The sequence below is a fragment of the Myiozetetes cayanensis genome, unplaced genomic scaffold (assembly GCF_022539395.1).
Source record: "Myiozetetes cayanensis isolate MyiCay16 unplaced genomic scaffold, myiCay2020 scf1, whole genome shotgun sequence".
Classification (NCBI taxonomy): Eukaryota; Metazoa; Chordata; class Aves; order Passeriformes; family Tyrannidae; genus Myiozetetes; species Myiozetetes cayanensis.
Window position 1 is genome coordinate 39,828,853 of NW_026086604.1, and position 24,368 is coordinate 39,853,220.

The 24,368-nt window shown below is 34.6% G+C and overlaps 1 protein-coding gene across 8 annotated transcripts in view; it reads right to left on the reverse strand.

The window, feature by feature from the left end:
• The window catches only part of SNTG1 (syntrophin gamma 1), a 340,195-nt gene that overhangs the window by 117,685 nt on the left and 198,142 nt on the right, over positions 1–24,368 (reverse strand). For 6 of the 8 annotated variants that reach the window (XR_007630406.1, XR_007630405.1, XM_050328342.1 and 3 more), the window contains 5 exons: positions 24,219–24,262; positions 24,070–24,111; positions 17,252–17,398; positions 2,754–2,856; positions 1,272–1,354 (listed from right to left, as the gene is read on the reverse strand). Coding sequence is in view for 6 of the 8 variants with exons in the window: in XM_050328342.1 (XP_050184299.1) it covers positions 1,272–1,354; positions 2,754–2,856; positions 17,252–17,398; positions 24,070–24,111; positions 24,219–24,262 (419 nt within the window). In the remaining 2 variants the exon portion in view is untranslated. The remainder of the gene's footprint in view (positions 1–1,271; positions 1,355–2,753; positions 2,857–17,251; positions 17,399–24,069; positions 24,112–24,218; positions 24,263–24,368) is intronic. The other 2 variants (XM_050328352.1, XM_050328363.1) reach the window with 2 other exon arrangements.

The following is a 24,368-nucleotide window of genomic DNA, read 5'->3' on the forward strand; positions in this document are numbered from 1 at the left end:
GAATGCTCTGCAAAGGAATCTGGACCAAGGCCAATGGTAAGAGGTTCAACAAGGTGAAGTGCCAGGTCCTGCTCTTGGGTCACAGCCACCCCAGGCAGTGCTACAGGCCAAAGGAAGAGTGCCTGGAAAGGTGCCCAGAAGAAAAGACCTGGGAGTGTTGGTCAACAGTCGCCTGAACATGAGCCAGCACTGTGCCCAGGGGGCTAATAAATCCAAGTCATTTATGAAGATGTTGAAGAGCACTGGGCCTAAGGTGGAGCCTTTTTACATATATTCATACCTATATAGATTGTTGAGACAAGCCTGCTTTTGTTGTTGCTGCATTAGTTACATATAATTTTACTGTTATTTGACATCAATTTTATTGGTGTTATCCCATTTTTATAAATTCCAGCTGGGGCTTCCCAGATTACAGTCAGCTTTAAACCTGTGGTATTAATATTTAAATCTCTGGGCTGCTATTTAAAACCTTTAATAGTAAAATATGAAAGTACAATAAAACAAGGCAGGAATCAAAAATGACAAAGTCTACTCAACAAGGCTTACAGTTTTTTTAATAATTATGATGTATACTGGTTTACTTACACTGTGCTTTTTATATTTTCATCTAATATAAAGCCAAATACTCAGAAAACTCCCCTTAAGAACTATCTAGAATAATGGAAATTTTTAATTTCTTGGCTAAAAAAATTTTTAAAGGTCCCTTGTTGCATTTCATAGGCATCTTTTAGACTGGACATCTATAGCATTTTATTCTAGACAGACTTTGCTCCGTAATCCTATCACTCTTCAGTAAGATTATAAGTGTATATTGCTAGAAGTAAAACACTCTCATCTTAAAAATAGATAAAAACATGTACCTAAGTCATCTTTTGCCAAAAGCTTTAGATAATGTATGCAATATAAGTAACGGAAAAATATTCTGACAAAGTTTTCTTCCTTTTTTATTAATAGATATATTGTCATTTTAGGAATTTTAATTCATATGCAGAGAAATCATCTAAGAGAAAAAACGTTTGCAAAATCCCTACTGCCCAAGTAAAAATAGTAATCACATCTATCAAGGCACAATCTCAGCCTGTAAGAATTTGTCTTAGTTTAATTCCCAGTCATAATATCTGGCAGTTCTTTTTCCCCTCTGTGGAACTGTCTATCTGCAATGTTAATTAGAGCTCCTCCCATGTTACTGTCCTTTATTAGTACTTCCACTTAGCTGTTTTAGTATAATTATTCCTCCATGTAATTCTATCAAGGAGATATAAGCTCTTTACCGTGTTGTTGGGGTGGTAGTTGAGATGCAAACCACTGTCACAAAGGGGAGAGGATGTGCCACTGCTTTGATCACTGGGGGCACCTAATACAAATACAAATTCACAAAAAAAATCTGCATTAATCAATGATGTTGTAATTCAAATTTGTGTATGCATGTATGCATTCTCCCCATCCCATCCTCCCCCCACCCCCCAAAATAACTTTTATCATATATAACACTCATTTACTTTCTTCATCAGTCACTATCTGCCTTCTGGTTTGAGTTAAATTCCTTTGAAAGTTGAATGGAGGCTCAAGAAAGCCTCCTGATGTGCTCTGCTTAAAAAAATGGGAATAGCCTGTTTAGTAAGGAAAAAAAAAAAGAGCAAAGGTTTTTGCAAATTTGACAATAAAAGGGAAGTGTGTATTTTCTCTCTCTTTACTTGAAGAAACTTGAGTAACTTTGTTACTCTCAGTGGAGTTTGCAGTTCTAAATGTTTTTGTAACTTTAGGAAATTGCAGGGCTACACCTCAAAAGTGATAGGATCCATGCGACTGCACATTCCCGTGCATCACTCAAGACATTGTGGGGTACCCTTTCATAAAATGTAATACATTTTTAGTTAAGGATACAGTTTTGATATGTTTCTTGTCTCACTAAAATTTAATACATAGGCAAAAGAAAAAGATAATATTTCAACATATGTTTGTATAAAACACTATTTCATAATTTAGTTTATTTAATTCCTACTGACTTAAAATCAAAGGCTAAAGGTATGGAAAAAAAAAATTACTGTTTTGTTGCTTAAAAATTAAGCAATTCTTTTTACCCTCTTGGGAGAAGGAAGCAGAAGGAAAGCAATGGTGACAAAAGACACAGGCTGACATATAAACATGCTTAATATGCTGCAACAGTCTATAATTATGCATCTACACTTACAATTTAATATAATTACAGGAAGACAGCTGTCTCCATATGTCTCTCATGGGGCTAGTTGACTAAAACTCGGTTGGACTTAAACAAAATACTTATCATCCCAGAGTAATTTATTCTTAGGTAGACAGATATCTCCACCAAGCCTCTGAATTTTAAACGACAAAGTTAAACCCTCTAAATATACACATACAATCACATGTTCACATTTGCAAGAAAAAAGTCTTTGAGACTAAAATACTATCTGATGTTGCCTGAAAACCTGATTTTAAATACTCCCCATCAGGATGTGAATTACTACAAACCAATGTAATTCTCTTTTTATCTTCAACTTTGCTGATTCACACCATGTAAATGCCTGGGTACCTGTTTTTCAACCAAAGATAGCAATTTTTTCCTTGAGGCGAATGCTAACAAAAGCCTTGGAAATAGAAGCATCTTATATTCAGACAGTAATGCTGATTGTAAAAGCTGGTGTCAATCAGCCTCAACGCACAGTAGTTTCAGAATCTGCAAGCGTTCATGAGCATTGAACTGAGTTCTTTTTGGCCAAGTAAAAAAGGCTTACATGCACAATCTTCATTCAGCGGCAGTTTGAGAAAAGCAGGTGCTCTTTTCAGAAAGGACACAGTTAGGGTCACTTCTTCCCCTGCATTGCGAAGGACTTGAACCTGAAAGAGAAATATAGACAGATAACTTGAAATAAACGTAGTACCAAAATGCATTAGAAAGTGTAAGCGCTGCCACACAGCTTTCACATACCAGAATTAAACTTCTTTGTAAACAAAGTAAGACATAAAGCTTTCTAAATGTTTACCTGTTGTTTTTCTAGCCACACAGGTAGTTAATGGGGTAAAGGGGGCATTGGCCTCCTATATTAGCACTTTGACCTGTGCCATTATACAACTTGCTCCCTGACACTATTCAGATGTGTATCTCCTTCTTTCATATCATCCACCCTTGTATGTATGTATTAAAAAAATATAAATAAATATTTTCTCCCTGCAAAGTTGTCTCATAAATCCTCAACCAAAGAAACAGCAGTAGTTTCCACAGCTGTTACTGTAAGTCTTACTTTTACAACAAGTAAGTCTTTCTAACAGCCAGAGTTAAATTTAGCTGAAGCGCTCCGGTGTGGATGAGAGACCTACTCTTCCTCACAGACACAGAGGAAAAGTACCCATTTTAAGCATTGAATCTTAGATAAGTACAAGTTTGGGTTTTGCCAAAGGGCAGCTTGCATGTTGGACATAGGAACGCGCAAATCACCTATCCAGCTTTGAATATTTTTAGCTTTCCTGTACCCTCCCACAGTTGCTCCTTTGGCTTTTGTTCATGCCTTTAGCTTTTGTGTGGTACAGCTGATAGACACCCCAAACATACAGCAGAGCAAGGGAACTCCAGGCAAATACATCCCTAGAGTGGCACCAAGGAGGCACAATAGCAACTAAGCAAAATTTGACATTTAACAGTGGAGAAGGAACATTTGAATCAGCTTATAACATAAGATCCAAGAAGCATCAAGTCAACAGTTCTGTTTCAGAGAACAGTCATTTCCTGTTCTGGCTCCATAACTTCAAAACTCTTCAAGGGATGATTTAATTTGGGCTTGCAATGACGGAAGATTTGCACCATGCCTCTCTGTGCAGAGAACTAGATCATTGCAGTCGTGTTCAGAGAGCTGCTACACAGCCAGATATTAGACAAACATTTTAAACTAGCACATATCTGCTCCCTTTCTGCTGTGTAGCTGGGTAACACACAGGTAACCCTACTGTCAAGCTGCTGCTTGTGTAGAAGCCTTGTAAATGATTTATGAGGGACTGCTATTCTTTAATTATGCCTATCAACAACCTACCCTACATATTTAGTTACATGCATGCATATAACTATACACAGAAATGCTTTCACATAGAATCACTGCGTTATGTTGTTAAGTTAAAGCAATTCTTCCAAAAAAAATGTTGACTTTGCTTTGAAATACAATACTTCCTACTCCATGCTGGTTGCCACAGAGGAGTAACAATATGATGACAGAATATTTGATTCAGTATCTGAAATTTTAGACTCTTTATTGTTTAAAATAGCACAGTGGTTGTCAAGGCACATTTTGCAGTGTAGTATATATTTATATGTATGTGTGCAAATAAACACACATACATCAAAAGAAATTTAATTAACTTATACTTCATGCCCAAAACAAAATATGTAACACAGAATCATAGAATCATTTAGGCTGAAACATGAGCCTCTTTAATGAGCACTTCCCAACTCTTACACATTTTATATCTTAAAATTCGTAAGTAGTGCTTATTTCATAGAAAGATAACTTGCAATATGCAGAACAGTAGATCAAGACTATGAAGTCCTGAATTCTTTTGGAGAAACTCTACTGTATCCTCAGCCTCCACAGAACATCCTTCTCTCTTATGCATCTGTCACACAGTTCAGAACAGTCAAGGTAAAAGCAGGAACTTACAGGTATTTATTCTCTATTGAAACAGACAGATGTGGATAAACAAAGTGCAGGAAAATACAGCTACCCTCTGGCTTTAAAAAAATATTTCTTTTTACTCAGGAATAGAGAAAAAAAAGGTGGAGAACTTACAGCATTACCAACTATAGTTTGTAAAGTCACCTTTTCAGATATCTAAGAATGAGTGGATACCATCTGTGAAAGAGGCCGAGACAGTAACTGCCCTGAATCTTTCTTCTTCCAGAAGTAAAACAAGCCATGATTTCACTTGATAATGTATTGCTCTGTAAAGCCTGTAAGATGCCATAAGTAGTTTACTGTGACCTTTTTCTCTAACCTCTCTGTCTCAAACCTCTTTATCTCACAGGATGAAAACTGTGTAAGCTGGAACGCATTTCACTTGAAATCAGCAATACTGTGAAGTGTATCTGGGAGTGTATGAAGCACATAATCCAGTAAGATTTTCACATGCAGAATAAAGACTAATGAGGGATAAAAGATTAAAAGAGAAAACTACTAGGTAATGATTACAACAAAGAGCAGATGAATTATCGATCCCATTTCGCTTACTTTCTAGCTATTATCAAAGTCATAAGGTTAGTTGAAGAAAATGGAAATTTTAATTACTTTACTTTCTTTTTCTAATTTTCAGTTGAAAGTTTTATTGTTCTCTTATATTCCTTGTCCTTACTTTAAGTAAGAAATGAACAATAGTAGAACTATTTAAAATCAAATATGCCTTACAGGATTCATTTACTTTGTGCCCCCATTCATCATCTACAGCATGTCATACTGCCATTCTTCTATGCAGAAGGAGAATGAAGTAAATTTCTCTTACAGAGACATTTTTTTAGTGGTCCACCAGAACAGTTTATGTCCATGAGTAGAAAACTGATAAATTATGAAAAAAAAAAGGTAACTGTCCAAAGTAATGTGACCAATTGTTATGAGAAGTTATGTCTGTGAAAAAAACTCACTTGAAACACAGGGAGCCAGTTTGTCTGGAAGAGACAGTACAGTTAGGATTTCTAGATTTTTATAAATATAAGTGGAATTCTACCAACAGAGATACTGCCATACTAATTATTTCTCCTCTCTTTCTCATTAGTAAACATCTATTTAGCTCAAAAATTTACAGAGGTAATACAAGGACAGCATGAATGGAAATGTATTCCTTGCTTCATGTACATTCACGAAGAATGAATTTATCTGCACAGGTATATCCATGGGGACCTGAAGAATTGGTAGTATATCCCAGTAATGAGCTTTTACCACTGAAGTCAATTCATGAAGTCATTCGATGAAGTCATTGAAGAAACCAGTTGTCAATCATGATGTAATTTTTAGATAAAGAAATGGATAGATATGTGAACAGCCATCCTTGCTCTCTTACTTGGAAGAAAGCTCCCTCACATTAATTTTATAGAGATTGTCAATACCTTGTCAATCAAGCACTATCACTGACAACAAAAGTGTTAGTTATTTCTGGAAGTGATAATTCTAGAAATATTTCAAGGTTACTTTCAAACATAAGAGGGAAGTATACTATCTAAATCCTTTATACATTCTTGCAGTGTCATAGCAGAGTTTGTGATTTATAAGGAAGCCTTAGAGTTAGGTTGATCAGAGGAACTAATTTCAGATTTTTTCCCCAGTACCATCATGTATTGTTAACATGACTCGAGACTAGAAAGCTAGAGACTACTTACTAGTCTCTGCAAATAATGACGCTCTCTTTAGGATTTGCAGTAATTTAGAAAATTTTCAGAATTCTTCTCATTTTGCAAGGTCTACTTCCATATTTTGAGCCCCTGGTGGTCTAGTGGTTAAGGGTGCGGCGCTGTCACCGCCGAGGCCCGGGTTCGATTCCTGGTCAGGGACACTCCCCGGGCAGATGGAGCTCGTTAGCCCTGTAAGGTAATCCATCTACGTCCTGAGAACCTCGCTGCCACCATCCAAGCTCCCTTGGCCCCGGCAGATGAACCTTAGGATTAAAGGGTGGGCTCAGTTCCACGCACACTGTGTCTCACCTAAAAAAATCCAGTGCGCAGGCTGGAAGGTGTAAAGACCTTCCCCGGATCTTCGCTTGCGAAGACTGGCCATTATTATTATTACTTCCATATTTTGATATAATTATAATAAATTCCTTAAATTACTGATATGTTAGTCCACAAATGAGAAAAAAGTTGGGGTTTGTTTTTTTGTTTTTCCCCGCACAGGGGTAAGGTGTATTTAAAACAGCAAAAATAGAGAATCATGTCCTGAGAGGCATCAAGCAAAGCATTGCCAGCCGGTTGAGGGAGGTGATTGTCCCACTCAGCTCTGCACTAGTGCAGCCTCACCTGGAATACTGTGTGCAGTTTAGGCATCCACAATATAAAAAGATATTAAGTTAAAGAGTGTCCAAAGGAGGGGTCAAAAGGACAGTGAAGGGTCTTGAAGGGGAAGTTGTATGAGGAGCAGCTGAGGTCACTTGGTCTGTTCAGCCTGGAGAAGAGGAGACTGAGGGGAGATCTCATTGCAGTTACAGCTTCCTCATGAGGGGAAGTGTAGGGGTAGGCACTGATCTCTTCATTCTCATGACCAGTGATAGGACTTGAGGAATGGCATGAAACTGAGCCAGGGGAGGTTTAGGTATAAGGAAAAGGTTTTCTACCCAGAGAGTGGTTAGGCACTAGAACAGGCTCCTCAGGGAAGTGGTCACAGCTCCAAGCCTGACAGAGTTCAAGAAGCATTTGGACAACGCTCTCAGGCACGTGGTGTGATTCTTGGGGTGTCCTGCATAGGGCCAGGAGTTGGACTCAATGATCCTTGTGGGTCCCTTCCAACTCAGCATATTCTGTGATTCTGTGATTTTCCCTACTATATGAAAATACCTAAATGTACCCAACCTCTAAAAGTAAAAAAAGAAACATTTTTTTGAAGTAATACCAATTTTGAATAAATATAAAAACACTATTTCAAAAATTAAAAAAAAAAAAAAAAAAACCACAAAAGAAAAAAAAGCAGCAATTTTCTAAGATGATTTTTATCATATAAGAAGAGTTTGTAGAAGGTGAAATAAATCCATGGTGATAAATCCATGGAATATTTGTATGACAAAAATTTAACTCAGTAGTAGACCTAACATTTTCAAAGTCTAACCAGATTATATATGCTCACTATAAGCCATGGAAAATCTCCCTTCAGAAGAATTCTGTATGCCTATGTATTTGACCTGACAATTTCTAAAGCACTGTATATCCCAGATTGCAGAAAATGCATGACCAGGCACCATTAAAAAGATTTGCTTATTCTCTTTATCATTGAAAGGTTATGATCTGTTTTATTTCCAGAGGCTATACTGACTATTCAAGATGTATGTGCTTTTTTTCTATAAAGCCCTAGATTTTTAATATTTTTGAAATCTTCCACAAAGCTCCAGATTTCAGGCATAGGAATTCACATAACTTTATCAAGTTAATTTTACTAGTTAAAAATTAATAGTAGGAACACTTAATGTGTTGATACAGATGTTGAATAGATTAAATAATAAAAAGCTATTTAGTATTACTATTACTACCTGATTTAGCTTTAATTTTTTATTTCATCTAGTGAGTAATACTAGCTATTGACGTGTTGGTGCACAGTGTCTAATGAAGTCATCTGTAACAGGAAGAAACCATGTTTAAAGTCTTAACATCTCGTCATCAACATTATGGCAATATAATAAATTCCTATTGCTTTAAAAATCATATATATGTTTAATGCAGACTGAGTTCATGTGGAAAGAACTACACAAACAGAAACACTAAATATTGTCAATAAACTTTCTTATGCAATGTATAACCTTACTACCACTGGGATCAAAATTAATTTACTTCTACCACAGATAGCCCTATATAAAGTTAGGATATTCATGAATGAAGCAAGACAGACAAAATACCCAGTTGTGCACACATCAGTAGCTGTGTGAAATAGCAAAAATAAAAGAGCCAGTGTTTCTGGAATAACAGTGTCTATATTTCTGTGTAATTACAGTAATGACTGTGAGGGGGCCATTTGAAGAAGCAAATTTTATGGTGATATGTAATATTGCTGAATAAAATCTCTACATAATAATAACAGTAGTCTGAATTCTTAATAATGTCTACAGTGATATTGCCTTTTAATTTTATAAAACCTTTTAAATTCCCAGTTCACGAAAACATTTGAGCATATGCTGAAGTCTCTTTCAATATACTCAGGAAAGCATTGAAGCGTGAAGTCTCTCTGACATCAGTAAGTATTCTTTCCTGAATAAGACCGTAAAACCCCTCTTAAATTACTGATGAAATTTATCCACCAGTGAAGTGGTAAGGATTTAAAACAGAAGACATATAGATGCCAAAATCTGTGTTCTCCCGAACTGGAGCAAATTTCAGTCTTCAGCAGTTACATAAAAAATGAGTTCACTGGTGAATACTTTGAATTATAAACATCATGAAAACAAAAACAAAGAAACAAACTAACAAAAAAGGTAGAAGACACCTTCCTACCTACTGTACACTTTTATGCACTAATGTCAAGTTCACCAGTAGATACCACAATACATATTTTGATACAATCATATATAGGTCAAAAGCTACAAGAGTTCATGCCCACAATTGCCTTACGTTTATTTAAAAAATTAACCGCTTTATTTAGTAAAAGCCATATCATTAATACAGAACATTATCATTAAAAACACATCACTGCAAGGTGAGTTTTTATTTTCTATGATCTATATTTAACACAGTATTTGCCAACAATGGAAGTGACTCAATCAATATATTAAAAACTATCAACACTTTTTTTCCTTCAGAAAATTTCCCAATATACAGAGAAAACTAGAACACCATTTTATGACAAAAGCTCCTACTCAGGCTGCACAACTCAAAGTATACTTCAGACCTAGTGGGACACTACTACAGTTGTAGGTTTTAAACTTTCACTGTCTGGTTTCAGAACCTGGGTTAGATATTTAGATACAAACCCAAAGGGCTGCATGCCAGAACTGGGGTCTCTCTCAAACAAGTCAAAAAGAACTGCAGGGCAGAATGGTGCACTTGCCAAGGACACAGGAAATGTCCTTCTATTCTGAACTCTCTTCTGCATGTATCCTGCTACTAGCATAGCTTTAAACAAGAGCAGGGGGATGCAGGAAGATAAGTACTTACAGCAAAGATACCCTACAAATCCCTTCACTAAGCAATTATTCTGAAAATTGAAGACAGAGATTTATGGATTCACAAGATGACACAGCAGTGGAACTGAGGCAGCACTTAGTGAATGCTCCAACTACTAAGGCAGTATAAAAAAAAAATAATTTCAGAGTAACATACACAGAGATTCAGAGTTTGATGCTTTTCGACAAGTCCCATCACACTGGCCACTTAGAAAGAAAATTAGTCTTGATTACAAGTGACAGCACATGTTTAACTAGACCATTAGGTGGTTTCTTAAATGTACAACATCATACCAGATGACTGGTAAGTCATCTTATAGAGCTATAATGTTCAGGTTTCCTTCATTGATTCTTGCTCTACCTATTTTCATTGGCTCATGGGCTTTAGTCACAGAGGTACCAGACCATGCAGACTCAAGACTGCTGTATAAAGCATTAGGAGAAAATGAAGTGATCCTCCTTTAAAAATAGATTTCATCATGTTCCCAGCCTATATGCAAAGTAGGCCACTTATACCAGCTAACACTGAGAGACATGTACAGAGTTTCCTTCATATGAATGACTAAAATAATCAGATGTAAGCAACATGAATAGCGTAATGAGGAGGTAGGAGAAATATTAATTTAACAAACAATTTATTGGAAGTAAAATTAGCCTACAAAAAAATTCCATCAGGCAATAGAACACCAAATACAGATCACACAGAGGACATAGACTCCTGTCAAGTCTTTCTTTAATACACTTTCAAAACAAAAAGATAATACTATTTCTTCAATGATTTATTCACAATCAAGTTAGAAAAAAGAATCTGCTTTTAAACTTTTATGTCTAACACTTGTGTAATGGAGTACTTACATTTTTGTCTAAAAGATCTGACAATAGCTTTCTGGAAATCTTTAACCTTTCTTATGCTCCACGAATAACATTAAAATGTCTATTAATCTTTCAATCGGAATAGCAATAGGCTACAATTATTGCTTAGTTGTGTGTTTATCTTTTGAAAAGTAATATAGGAGTGCCTCAGCAAAAGGTATCAATGCAAACACCTGAGGAAAAAAAATATTAAAGGAAAAGTCTGAAGCACTTTCCTGTTTTTCTTTCATTAGTCTTAGCATTATTAATAAACATCACCCATAAAAATATTGTTATAAGTGCTTAATTTGCATTCTTATGTCATGTACCCTAATTCTGAATCTGTTACACTAAAGACTGCACTTACTGGTCATCACAGTTCATATTAAATAATTAGAAGGTCACTACTCCAATACAGAAACCATGAAAAGCAAGGAATTAGAACTTGTTAAAACATTATGTCTATGAAAACTGAGAACAACAAACCCTGGAGTCCCTAACTCACAGGACGTAGGGGACACCATAGGTTCTTGAACTGAACATTTCATACCATAGTCTGAAAAATGAAAAGTATTGATTCCTTAAATAGATTCCACCAATAATAAATTATTTACCATGATCTACCAGTATACTTTTTGACTCATCCCAGCTGAGTTTCAGACTGTCAATTCTAATTCAAATGTTCATTTTAATTCCAAACAATGGGTCTTGATAATGATTCCCAACCTATAGTCCATGGAATACTATATAGTCCAATGGTCTAGGACTGTGGTCCATAAAAGAAATAAATACATGAATATGCATTTAACAGGCATCCAGCTACATCATAGGCAGCTATACATAACAAGAAAATACCTATGGAAACACAAAAAAACCCTAAAAAAATCAAAGAACTAGAAAAACTCCACCCCAAACCATAAAACTCCAAGTATTAAGAGCTTTCTCAGTGTATCAGAGTGAATACATGCCACTCAGAGTTCAGAACTGCCTGTCTTTGTTTTCACATTATCTGCTCCATGTATGTCTCTACTTCTCCAGGATTATTCAGCTACACTAAACAATCTGTGTAGTTCTACAGTTTTAAGAAGTCCTCTACTTTAAACACTCACAGCTGTTCCACTTTTAGAATATTACTATCTATTTAGCTACTGGGCATCTACTCTCTTTCCAAGCTAATTCATGTACACATATTTTTGAATTACATATTTAATGACTTCCAAAACAACTGGCAAAGAGGAGCAAGGCAAATCCCTTAACAGCACTTAAAATTACAGAAATACCAGTAGAACTTTTCCTAGTGTAGTTGAAATCAAACAACATGTAATTTACAAATTTTTTATATGAAATAGGAGACTTTAATTCTTTTGGAAAACACAAAACCTTAAGATAGTTTTCTAAATGTAAATTACAGCTCCACGAGACTGATTAAAATCCCCTCATATACTTAGGTAGCCTACTCAACTCCATCATCAGTCAAATATTATAAATCCATAAGCCTAATTCTAGTTTCAACTTGTTAGATTAACATCTTCTACCAATCCTACACATTTTGATCACAACTGTATACATTTTAGTAAACTTCTCATTGGTATAGCTCATAAATTTACAAAGGAGACGGATTTTGTTTGGGATCAATTTAAAGGACATTGTCCAAATCAAATGTTGACCAAAGTTGCTTTAGGAGAAATGTGTGAATCCCTTAATAAAAAAGCTCCTACAAAAGTAGGAGAAACATTTACACCATTTGTATAATAGCATCTACTGATTTCTCTACAGTTTTTCCAAAAGTTTGCAGAGCATCCTGTGTGCACTGGAGCGTACAGCCAAACAAACCATCTACAATCGTTCAATCTGCAGAAGATTTCTTATTTAAGACATAAGTTTTTTCTATTTCATAATAATCAGAAAGCAACTGTCATGGTTGCAATATGTCAACTATGCTGAGATTGTGTGTATGGGGGGGTTCTTCCTTTCAACTACATGTTATGGAGAATATTCAGAAAAAGCTGTCAACACCTGCAGCACCTGGAACACCTACTAAGCAACCTTCAGAGGCTTTGAACATTTACCTTCAAGGATCCATAAAAATTAAATTTTTTTTTCTAAGCAGGCCATATTTTAATACACAGAAAATATGTAGAAATTCCTCCTACTCATCATATCTACACAATAGCCTTGTGGAATCCATCTTTATGCAAATAGTATAATTTTAGTGGGTTTTAGTCCAATATAATAAGATTTGGTAAGAATAATCCAGAACCATAATTTACTAGTTCTCTGTAGGCTAACCAACCAATCCTTCATATTTCCAGTCTCTCTTTAATAAGAATTTCAGATAGCAAACAATTGACAAAACCATCTTTAAATGAAAGAAATTTAATAAAACATATTCTCTTGGAAAAAAGAAAAAGATTATTTAGTTACATTTATGTAATTAAATTTAATTACATTTATATATAATGTGACAACTAAATATTCCATCACAGATTTCTCCAACACAACTTTGAGCAAGTTTTTGATTATCATCCAGCAATCTCAAAAAAAAAGACAGACTATACTGGAATGACACTTTCTGGTGATAAGAGCTGCCACAACCTATCTCTATGCTGTACACAGGTCAGAGCTTCAGTCATGAAATTATTAACAAACTAAATGGGAAAACCAACACAACAGGTAATAATATCAATACCTCTTATGCCGAGTATCAAGGTTTTGTTTGTGGTCTACAGGTGTTATGGAATACAGGGTATGATAAGGCACTCACTATTTTAAAATAAAATTATAGTGTATAATATATGACCTATCCAACACAACAGAGATTCCAGAAGAGAATACAACAGATTCCAGTAGATAATCATGAGCTGAACTGAAAAAAAATGCTTTATAACGTCTCTCAAAACCAATAGCCATATTTCAGCAATTAAGCAGGGAAACCTTAGAATGATCTAGTCACTTAGGACTCTCCATTTCCTATACAAAGGTCATATAAAATAGTCAGTATAGAAAAAGGCTGAAGATATTATCCATGTTACCTAAAGAAAAATAATCAGCGATATTTATACAATAAAGCAAAATGTTCCATATTTATCTGCATGGTTCCTAGAGTACCAGGAACAACTGGAATAAAAATCACTAGGAATAAAGGTCACTAGATACCTTTTTAATAATGGATATGCATTTTTCTTTTGTTGCAAGACATTATGCTAAAGCAAAAAAGCCTCAGACAGAAGCTTTTCAATAATATTCTTTTGGGAGTGGGTTTTAAGTAAGGGTAAAAATCAAAGTAGAAAGTGGAAATGTTTTTTCTAGTAAGATGTACCAGAAACTGGACAATAACTTGGCATTAAGGTCTCCAAATTTTGCAGGTAATGTGTGCTCCTCAATAGGAGGAAATAATTTTAATCAAATAATTCATTTAAAGGATTTGGAGTTCTTTATTTTCATAGTTGATCATACTGCACTTCTTTTTTTTTTTTTTTTCTCATTATAGTAGTGAACTTCAATGGTCCAACCTTTTCTAGCCCTGATTATTAACAAAGCAATGAAGCTGCTTGTTAATAAATAAATATATAAGAATCTCCTGTTCCTTCAGTTGAACTGTTCCCACAGTTCCACTTTACCAGAAAAAAAGTCCTCTCATTTCTAAGACTCTAAATTTCTAAGACTACACACTAAACAAGTAGTTTTTAAAGTATGTAATCTGTTAAAGGATCATTAATAATATTCAAACAGCACACACAATACTTAACTATATAATATGCCAGTTATTGGTCCCATTCCTAATGCTTGAAGAGTTAAAGTTATCCCATTGACACAGTATTTTGAAGTATAGTCTTAAATTTTAAAATCTTTTATGAACAAAGATATGTCTACGATTGTTGAAAACGTGGCTTGAATATTTTTGACTACACAGAGCTTCAGTTCTGGGGGAAAAAAAAAAAAGAAAAGATTGTTCCCAGAACAAAAGTTTGTTCACACTAATCCCATTGCAAGGCTAGGGTCAAACACACAGCTAGTGGCAAATTTCACATTTACATATTCAATATAAAATTTGCTGTTGGCAAATATGACCTTAACAGTTAATTTACATGAATAGTCACACTAATCAAGCAGAAGCATATAAATGTTCATGAAAAATGAATAAAAAAAAACTTATAGAGTTTGAAACCAAATTTTAATTCTAAATTTGAATAAATATTACTGTACAAGCCTATTCTTATTTGTTCAATTCTAAATGTTATCAACATCAATATGACACAAAAATAATTCCTGGGCAAATTTGTATTTGAAGTAATGTTTTAGATCAATACATGTGGATAATTCTGCTAAGCTTCTTGGCAGCTCTGGATCTAATCTCCGAGAAATATAATTTAGTACTTCAGGGATTGTGCTCAGTGGTAAAAGTTCTCAGCTGAGAAAATGCATAAAAATATACTTTCATGCCATTTAATGCAATGGAAACCTTTCTGCTGCAGAATAATTGTATTGTATTTAGATGAAGTTGAGAAAATTAGATAAAATTACTTTGTTCTTCAAAAATGTTTGTAAAAAATAAAGACCCTGATTTAGTAGAATATGTAAATTCATAATTAAAGTCAAATACATACATATTTTGGTGAAGAGGGACCCAGTATAATTATCTTGTAATTTGAAAATTTCACAAATAATATTGCCTCAACATTTTTAGGATCACTTTCATCTGCATCTAAATTTTAAAGGTCTTGGCAAAAGTGAGTTTGGAGGTGCTCACACCGGATTTTAATTAACCAGAGGACATTTATAGATACTTTGGAAACAAAAGAGATTAGCATCTAATTCCAAGGAAGTAAAAAAAGCTAATTTATATTTCAGCATATGAAAATCTGCTGAATTATAGTTTTAATCAGTTTATGGCATGAGTTCTTCAAGACTTTCAAAATTAAGCATAAATCTAATATCTTAATCAAAACTGATTAGGCTGCTTACCCCATTGCAACCCTTTTTTATCTTCTGTTATTTTCTTAATTAAGCAATAACACCACAGAAGTCCATTCTTGCCAGAAGTTAATTACCATTTGAGACTGTAAAATCTTATAACAATAATAATTGACAGACTATTATATAAAAAGAATGTGTTTTCTGAAACAAAAAACTTCAACATCAAAGTAAAACCAGAATGCTTTTTTAAATTCTGTTACATTGCTGCTAAGTGATTATGTCAGAAGGACAGACTACTAAAGACCTCACTTTTAGAAAGTTCAGGACCCTCAATCCTTAAAAATTATAGTTTTACAATTTTCTCTGTTCTCTCATTTTCTATAAAAATTCAGAAAAAATAAGAAAAACACTGTTGATGCTACATAACGATATGTAAGGAACATTATACAGAGAGATGATTCAACAAAGCATGCTTCCATTTATGTAACACTTTCTTGTTGAGATTATTCCTGTAAAGATTCCTGTAAATAAAAGCTGCAGTCATAGAAGTAAAAGTAAAAATTAAAAAGTCTTGGTATTGCCAGATTCCAACACTCAAAGGGTTTTAATTGGAAAAAATAACAGTTTGTTTCACAGACTTGTTATTGTCATTGTTGTGTACATGATTCATTTTACTCTAAAACCTCACTTACTGATGCAAAGAGGCTTTATACAGTCTGAAAAACCTTGTAAACTTTCAGGGTGATAGATATTTAAACAAAATATTTATCTGTTAGCATTCATTATGGTAAAAACTAGCTCTCACCAATATTTCTCTCTGCAATCAGGGATTCAGAAATAGTACATTATGACCTGAAGTGCACAGGGGATTTTGAATATGTTTTGTATTTGATTTTCCATGTAAATATGACTGAACAAAAGATGACAAAATACCCTTAAGATGACTGAGAAATGGTTAAGGTTTTGTGAAACATGCTCATCTATCCATTTATTATGCAAATATATCATACTCGAAATAGTACAAGAAGGGAAGGCATTTCAGTATTTCAGAAAATCTAGAAACATCCTCAGCAATTTCTACTGCAAGCCAACCTTAAAATATGGGAGTTTTTTGATGTAGAACAATGCCTTGAACTTTCCTTTTAATAGTCAGCATAATTAGAACCTTTTAAATGCTCTGAATCACTACTGGCTTGACAAGGGCACGTGAAGTGGAATAGAGCTATGTACATTCACTAGACCTCATCTAAAGATATATGTCATTATCCTGGTAATGCAATTCAGCCTGAGCAGTGACTAGTTCCCATTTACATCAGAAAAGTACCAGCAGCACAGGGAAGCAATAACTGCTGCAGATCTCTGCACAAAGATCTAGAGAACAGGTAACTCCTGTAATTTTTAATGAAGTGTTTCTTCCCTCTGTAACTATACCTGCACCAAAGTTCTTCTCGTGACCTGTGAACCTTTTACTACTGCAAGCTTTTTTACTGGTCACAGCCTTGGAAAACAGCTAAAAGGAAACAGGTAGTACCCAAGTGAACTTGTATAAAGACACCAGTACTATCAGGGCAAAAGAAAAAATTATACATCTACAAATAGGCCCAGTGCTGACAAACAGATATCAAAACACCAGTACCATACTGTACCATACTATTGGTTGAGAAGTATGGGATGGGCCATCTGGAAACCTCCATGTATCTGGCTGGAACAGGCCAACACTGGATACTATTGAAAAATTATATAGAGTCCATTCTCCTTTCCTCTTCCTTCTCCACCGAACAAACTGTCAAAAGATAAAGACCCATTGTAGAGAAAAAAAGAAGACCTAAAAATATGTACAGGTGTTAGATTACCCTTGGATTAAAAGTTTTTTCCTGGCACCCATTTGATTTTACTATAGCCAGAGCAATGACATTTGTGAAGAGTCAAATCGGGTATTGTAACTGCTGGAAAATTTTCAGAAGACTACAAGTGTGCACATTTGCACTTCTTTTAGCATACCTCTTATTTATGACTCCTGGCTAGCTAAATAGACCTGCTCTATTTTGTCCAATTTTGGACAAATATAGTGTGCTCTATTAGGTCCGCATCAAGTCTTAAGAAATACACAAGTTGCCTTTTAGAGCTGAACATTTCCTTTCAGTCTAAACCACATTGTTGTTACCTGTTTAAAGAAAATATAGCTGCTGGGAGTTGCACAGTATTTTCTAGTCCTTATGGATAAGTGAAAAATTTTTAATAGTGACCAGAGAAGATAATTTTCATACCCATAAGAGTTTTCATTTTTCCTACATGAAGTTGGAGTGTTTTGTGTATGTTTATTTCCTCTGCCCTTTGGAGGCTTTTGGTGCTCTCTATGATATTCTTGTCTAGTCCCAATAGATTATGATAGAGAAGTTAGTCCAAGTAAAATATAAAAACTCAAGCATCTAGCCAGAGTGGACTATGCTTTTTCCAATATAAGGCACAAAGAAAGAGATTAAAAATAATTGGGACTCTGGTGCTCTGCCAGAGACTCAGACCCATTTTCTTATTTTTTTAATTATTGTACACCATTATACCTATGCATAGCAAGGAAATATTGAGTCCCTTTACTAAAAACAAATTGAAATATAGTTCCACGACTGGGAGATGCTGTGCAGAATCAAAGATTTCAAAAAGCCTTCTGGAGGGTAAAGCACACACACGTACGAATAAACACGAAAACATTTCTATTTACTTCATTAGGAAGCAGAGAAACTCAAGGCTTTACACCAAAATACCATTGTAAACAAGGTCACAAACAAAGCATATCTGATAGTACACAATTTAAATCCACTGCTCAACTGTTTCTTTTCTTTGCAGCTCAGGCTTTCAGCATTAATGAAGCTGCATGACAAAGGAGGAACGAAGGGCAGTTATTTGAAGGATGTTGCACTGCAACTGGTGATTCAGTCTTTCACTCTATCCCACTAAGCCCTAATGGATTTTTACTTTGAGGACCATAGCTATGTAATAAGGAAGTAACAATATTAATCGTGTAAACTTGGTATTAGTCATGACAGCATAATCTACTCCCTTCTATAAAAACTCAGCAGTAAAGATGAGTAGTTTTAAAAGATGAAATCTTAATAAAATAACTAATATATCTACAGGTATCTTGAGAAAAAAAGGAATGAAAATATAAATTAGGAAGACTAGAAACACATTAATGTATTTTAAAAATTTAACATCATAGTGCTTGAATAAATTCAAATTTTTACAGAGTTTGGCACAAAAAAAATATTTAAACAATAAAAAACTATTGCTAAAACCAGATTAGAAAAGCAGCTGAATATGCGTTAAGAATACTGTTCTAGAATATATCCAAATTCAAGGAATTTCCACCACACAGGAAAAAACAGTAGACTATTTGCAGCTGCTAGGTTCTTTTGCACTTGATTGGCACTTATTTCAAAATGATGCTGAAATATTAAACAGATTATTATTAGCTCAAATTTCATGAACAATAGGGATGTTCTGTAACAGATATTTTCATTAATTACAGCAGGGCACCAGGGTATAATGTCATTAAGGTGACATAGTTGTTTTTTTTTAATCACTCAAATCTCATATAGAAAACAGTAGCTGTATGAAAATAGTAAAAATATTCGATTTCCAGAAAGCTTACATTTCACTTTTAAATTCAGAAGTTAAAAACTTCAGATTGATTATGGTCTTCTCTCAGAAGCACTGACTATGCAGCTTCAATATTTAAAGTTGCCATTCAGTCTAGAGGGGAAAGGATTAAATGGTTGTGCTGTGAGTTACACAGTACAGGGTCTCTGCAGCATGAGAAGGTGGTAATCTGTGTTCACAGGTTGCTGTTATCACTGTCATCAAACTGCAAAATATGAATGCAGAGATCCTTTTCTATAACAGATTCAGAGCTTCATTTCATTCAGAGAGCTAAATGTGATAATAGCCTAGGCCTCTGTTCCACAGTTAAGGAAACAAAGATAACAAAAACATAATTTACCAAAAGACACTTCTGTGAAGTCAACATGAAGCGAGATTTCAGATCATTTGGTTTCCAGTCCTGTCTTAAAAATACAATATGCTCGTTCTGCTTAAAAACACTTACAAAAACACTGCCAAAACTATTCATAATGTGGTTTAGAAATCACTTTGAATGTTTTAGTTTTAAAACAGAAAAGTCAGAGCAGGAGTTTCATTAGCTGTGGATGATCGTAGTTAAGCAACTACAATCCCTATACTGTCATATTCATATAGCATATATCCCTCATGGAGGGTCAGCACACGGAGCCCTGCTGTGAATGCAGAGAAAAGCAGGAAGCAAAACATACAAAGCAGGTCACATGACATCTCATGTAAGGTCATTCTGCTGGGAAAAAAAAAAAAAAGATGTCTTGTGCAAAATGCAACCAATGGCTGAATTGAAACATGCTGCTACATACTGTAGGTAGCTCAACGTAAAATCCACTAAAGCCTGAATATACTTACCTACCACTACCTGAGCTTTTTCTGTTACAATTAAAGGAATGCCTGAATGCCACATTAACTGACAAATGCAGGCTATCACTTTTCATTAGAAACATTCCCTGAATTTTCCCCAAATTCAAGAAATAAGAAATTACTTCATATCCATAGCCATTTAATTCCTTTCATTTCCTAAGAGAAAAAAACAGATGCTAAGATTGAAAGAGATATGCAATCATAGATGTTGGTACTACCTGAGATGTAGTAGATTTATCAAGAACAGATTTATTAAGATTTATTAAGAACAGAGACAGGATGTCAAACATATTAGCCTTCATTTGACTGAAATTCTTCCTTCTCCATGGACTTTAGGTGATATGGTGCACTATAACCCTGGAAACAGTAAGAGTAGTAGATCCAACACAAGGTTTTTAGTAGTGTGCAACTGAGTTGACTCCTCTCCTATTCTGAACCACTCAGTATTAGCACAAGGGAAGCAGTTTACAGCATGGCCTCTCTCTCTTTCCCAAAATCTTGTCTATTGTTAGTGGTGTAGTGGCATAGTGGCTAGATCCAGAACCACGAAAAATGTCCACATAACAGCATTGTGTTGGTGCTTGCCCATCCTTCTTTATATCTGGACAGTAAATGGAGGGAAAATCTAGAGATACATTAGTTTTCAAACTACAAATAAATTAGTTTCCAGACTCAAGAATAACTATATCCATTATGAGCCCTTAAAAGACTAGATGTATGGATTGACATGTTATGCATTGTTGGACCTTATTATTACTTAGATAGTAGCCTAAACTCTAAGATGTGTTTGTGAATAAACCTAATTTCAGCCTTTAAAGAGTGTTGTTGTAAAATGTAAAGGAGAGTTTACTGGAAAAGGAATAATTAATAAATTCATGGTAGAAAGAGCACAAAGTCATGTATTGTAACAGATATAATGGACTTTCCTAACCTCCACATTCAAGTTCATACTGCATTTTTTGGACTCAAACTGCCAGTGTGATGCTGAGGAATATTTTTTAAGAGAATTTCTAGTTTATTTTTCCCTGCAACCTCCTCTCATGCTGATACCTCACCACAGAGAGTATGTATTTACCTTATCTTAGGAGAGCACTAAAACTGAAAAGACATTATGCTGCACTCAGATGGGAGTCTTTACAACCCAAGCCAAACAACAAGCTGACAGTCAGTCTTTGATAAAAACTAATTATGTGCTTTCATGGTATGAAAAATATTTTCACCTTCCAGAAGCAGAAAACTGACCAAACCTACCTATCTAGTCTTATAAGAGTAGTCTATCAGTCTGTCTATCTATCATCTGTATCAAAAGTAACCAAAGACAATAAAGACTACAGAGTTCCCACAAGTATTAACTAAGTTCACTAAATATTGGTGAAGGATTCTCCCTGATAGAAAGATGCCATGAATTTGATTAAACTACCTGGTTTTGAAATAAAAACAATTTTTTATGCATAGTATGGGTATCAGGAAAGCACAGTGAAATAACAGGTGCAACTAACCATCAGTGCAATACAATAGCCTACAGTGACTATGCCACAGGTCTTTTCATTGCAGAGCTATGCTTAAAAAGTTTTCACAAGCAGCAAGAAGTTTTCCATCTAGAAAAAGAATGAAAACTCGAAGGATTTACGTTGCAAATACAAGTCTGAGTTTTCTACAGGCATCTTCAGCATCACATACTGAAAAAAATTCCACACTGGTTTACACTGAATATTTTCCAAAACATTAGGGCAACCCAAACACTAACATATCCTTACATAATATTGTACCTGCTAAGCCCTAATTAGTTATTGAAAAAATCAGAAAGAAAAAAAGTTCTGAGTTCATGTGCCTTGCAAAGCCATTTCAAAAGTACTCAGATGCAATAAGGATTGAAAATTAAGTTTCAACTCCTGTTTGACTCCGGACTGTGAGCAACTATGTTGTACACACTTCCAATTTTCTCTGTTACCTTGGGATTAGAGGTACAGATCCTGTACTGGAGGAAGACTCTGCAAGCCAGAAGTGCTAAAACAACTCAAATTGAAAAGGGCATGCTGTAGAGAAAACCCTACCTAGACTCCTGCTGGCACACCAGTTGATGTACTCACTCTCTACTAAGTGCTATGCCTAAACACACAGGTTACTGCATGATGCATAACCACAGATATTACTGCTATATCAGCCTCTTCGACAAATTTGCTCCACTAATACATCAAATGAATCATTGAACATTTCTGAAAAAAAGATTGCCAGAGTTAATTTACTTTGGCTTTTTTATTTATACTATATATTTATAATTCCTATGCACATTTTAGTTTACAAAATGTCATATGGAAATTTTATAATATTTAAATATTGTTCAATACTTACTACTAATTATTAAGAGTTATTCTTGGTTAGAATTAGAATTTAAATTAAAATTTATCTGCTTATTAAACTTCTACACCACTTGCAAATATACAAATGCACATGTAAAACTGGTAAAATATCCTTTATTTATTCATAGAGAATTATCTACAAGGAGATTGAGAAGAGATTATGTTGGATAAATGAGGTATAAATCAAAATTTAACATGACGACAGTTACTACTCTATTTCAATCCCCCTTTTGGCTTTTCCAAATTCTCTTTTCTTTCCAAGAATGTATTTAAACCTTACCATAAATACCCAACGTATTTATCATAGAATCACAGAATATGATGAGTTGGAAGGGGCCCAAAAGGATCATCGAGAATTTACCAGTTTTCAGTATGCATTTGAGTGTTCAAGGCTACACTTTTAGTAGTATCTTTTTCTCGTGTCTTGTAATTTCAACAGTCTATTTAAATCCCATAGAGAGATTTGACATATTAATGCATATTAAACAAACAAGCTGCAGTAAACATCTGAAATATTTAAAATCTGATAACTATTGCACAGGTAAAACTTAATATAAATATGACTATTAGCCAGTATATACAGAGCAGGGTCTGATGAAGGCTCTGAAGAAGGAAGCACAATTTGCAGTACAGATTTCCAAAAGAAAAAAGTATGCAAAAGCACTGAAGAGTAGTGTAGTGATCTAATCTTTCAGCCTGCACTAACTTGTTTATCAGAACTTCATCTTTATTAACTCTTGCTTTCTAAACCCAAACAGCATATGTTCAATGAAGTGGCACGTAGCAGAATGCTGTATGAAACACAGAGCATCCTGGAATTGGTAAAGTAAACTTTAGAAAGATAACTATACAGATACAAATTGTGTGGGGCTACACAGGATTTCAAGGTAACTTCTTTGTTAATCTTCTACTTTCTGGCATTATTTTTTGAAATATAGGGTTTCCTCCTCCTGAAAGTACTTAAGAAGGGTCAAAAAGTCAAGTGTAACAGAAGTACATGATATGTTTAGCAAAGGTGACTTACTAATGGAACCAACCTACCACAGACCTCCCAAATACACATGGCTTCTACAGAAAATATCTCCCTAATACTCTGTTATTTTAAACCCTTATTGATAATAGCTTAACTGAATGAGGACAGCATCCCCCATAACTAAAAGCCAGAGAACAAAAGGCAGATAAATAATCTTTGTTTCATTTTGGAAATAGGATTAAAACCAACCAAACAACAAATCTCCAACGCAGTGCAAATTACAGCTCTTGAAATTAAAATGACCTCACACAGCCAGAAAGGTGTAACACTGCTGAAATTTGACAGCTATAAGCCAGAAGAAGAAATGCGGGAATTTATACAACTCAAACCTTCATAATAAAGCAATCACCTTTAATTTGGAAAAGCCTATCTGAGAAGAGCAATTACACAAAATTAGGAAGAAGAGATTGCACTACAAACTTTGTTGTTTGTCATGTTAGAAGGTACAGTCATATTTGCTTCTGAGTCACATTAGCTCAAGTAATACCACCACACTGCTATCAGGGTACACTATCATCCCAGTAACTATGAACAACAAAAAATAGACTAAAAGACAGAAAAGCTCACCACTTCTTCATGCCTGCATTTTCTCACATTAATTCCATTAATCTGTTATTAAAAAGATAAAGAGAAGACTTACTCTACATTTCATAAGTATAGAATTCATTTCACATTTCTAGAAAAATACAAACAAAATAATTTGCAATTTTACTCACCTGTAGAATTGCATCTCCTATAAAGAGTAAACCTGAAAGTTCAGCTGAAAACAGAAAGCATATTTTTCACTCATTTGATACAAAACATCCTACATTTTGTGTATGTGAATTCTAATTTAATGTAATGTTTTTACATAATCTTTTAAAACT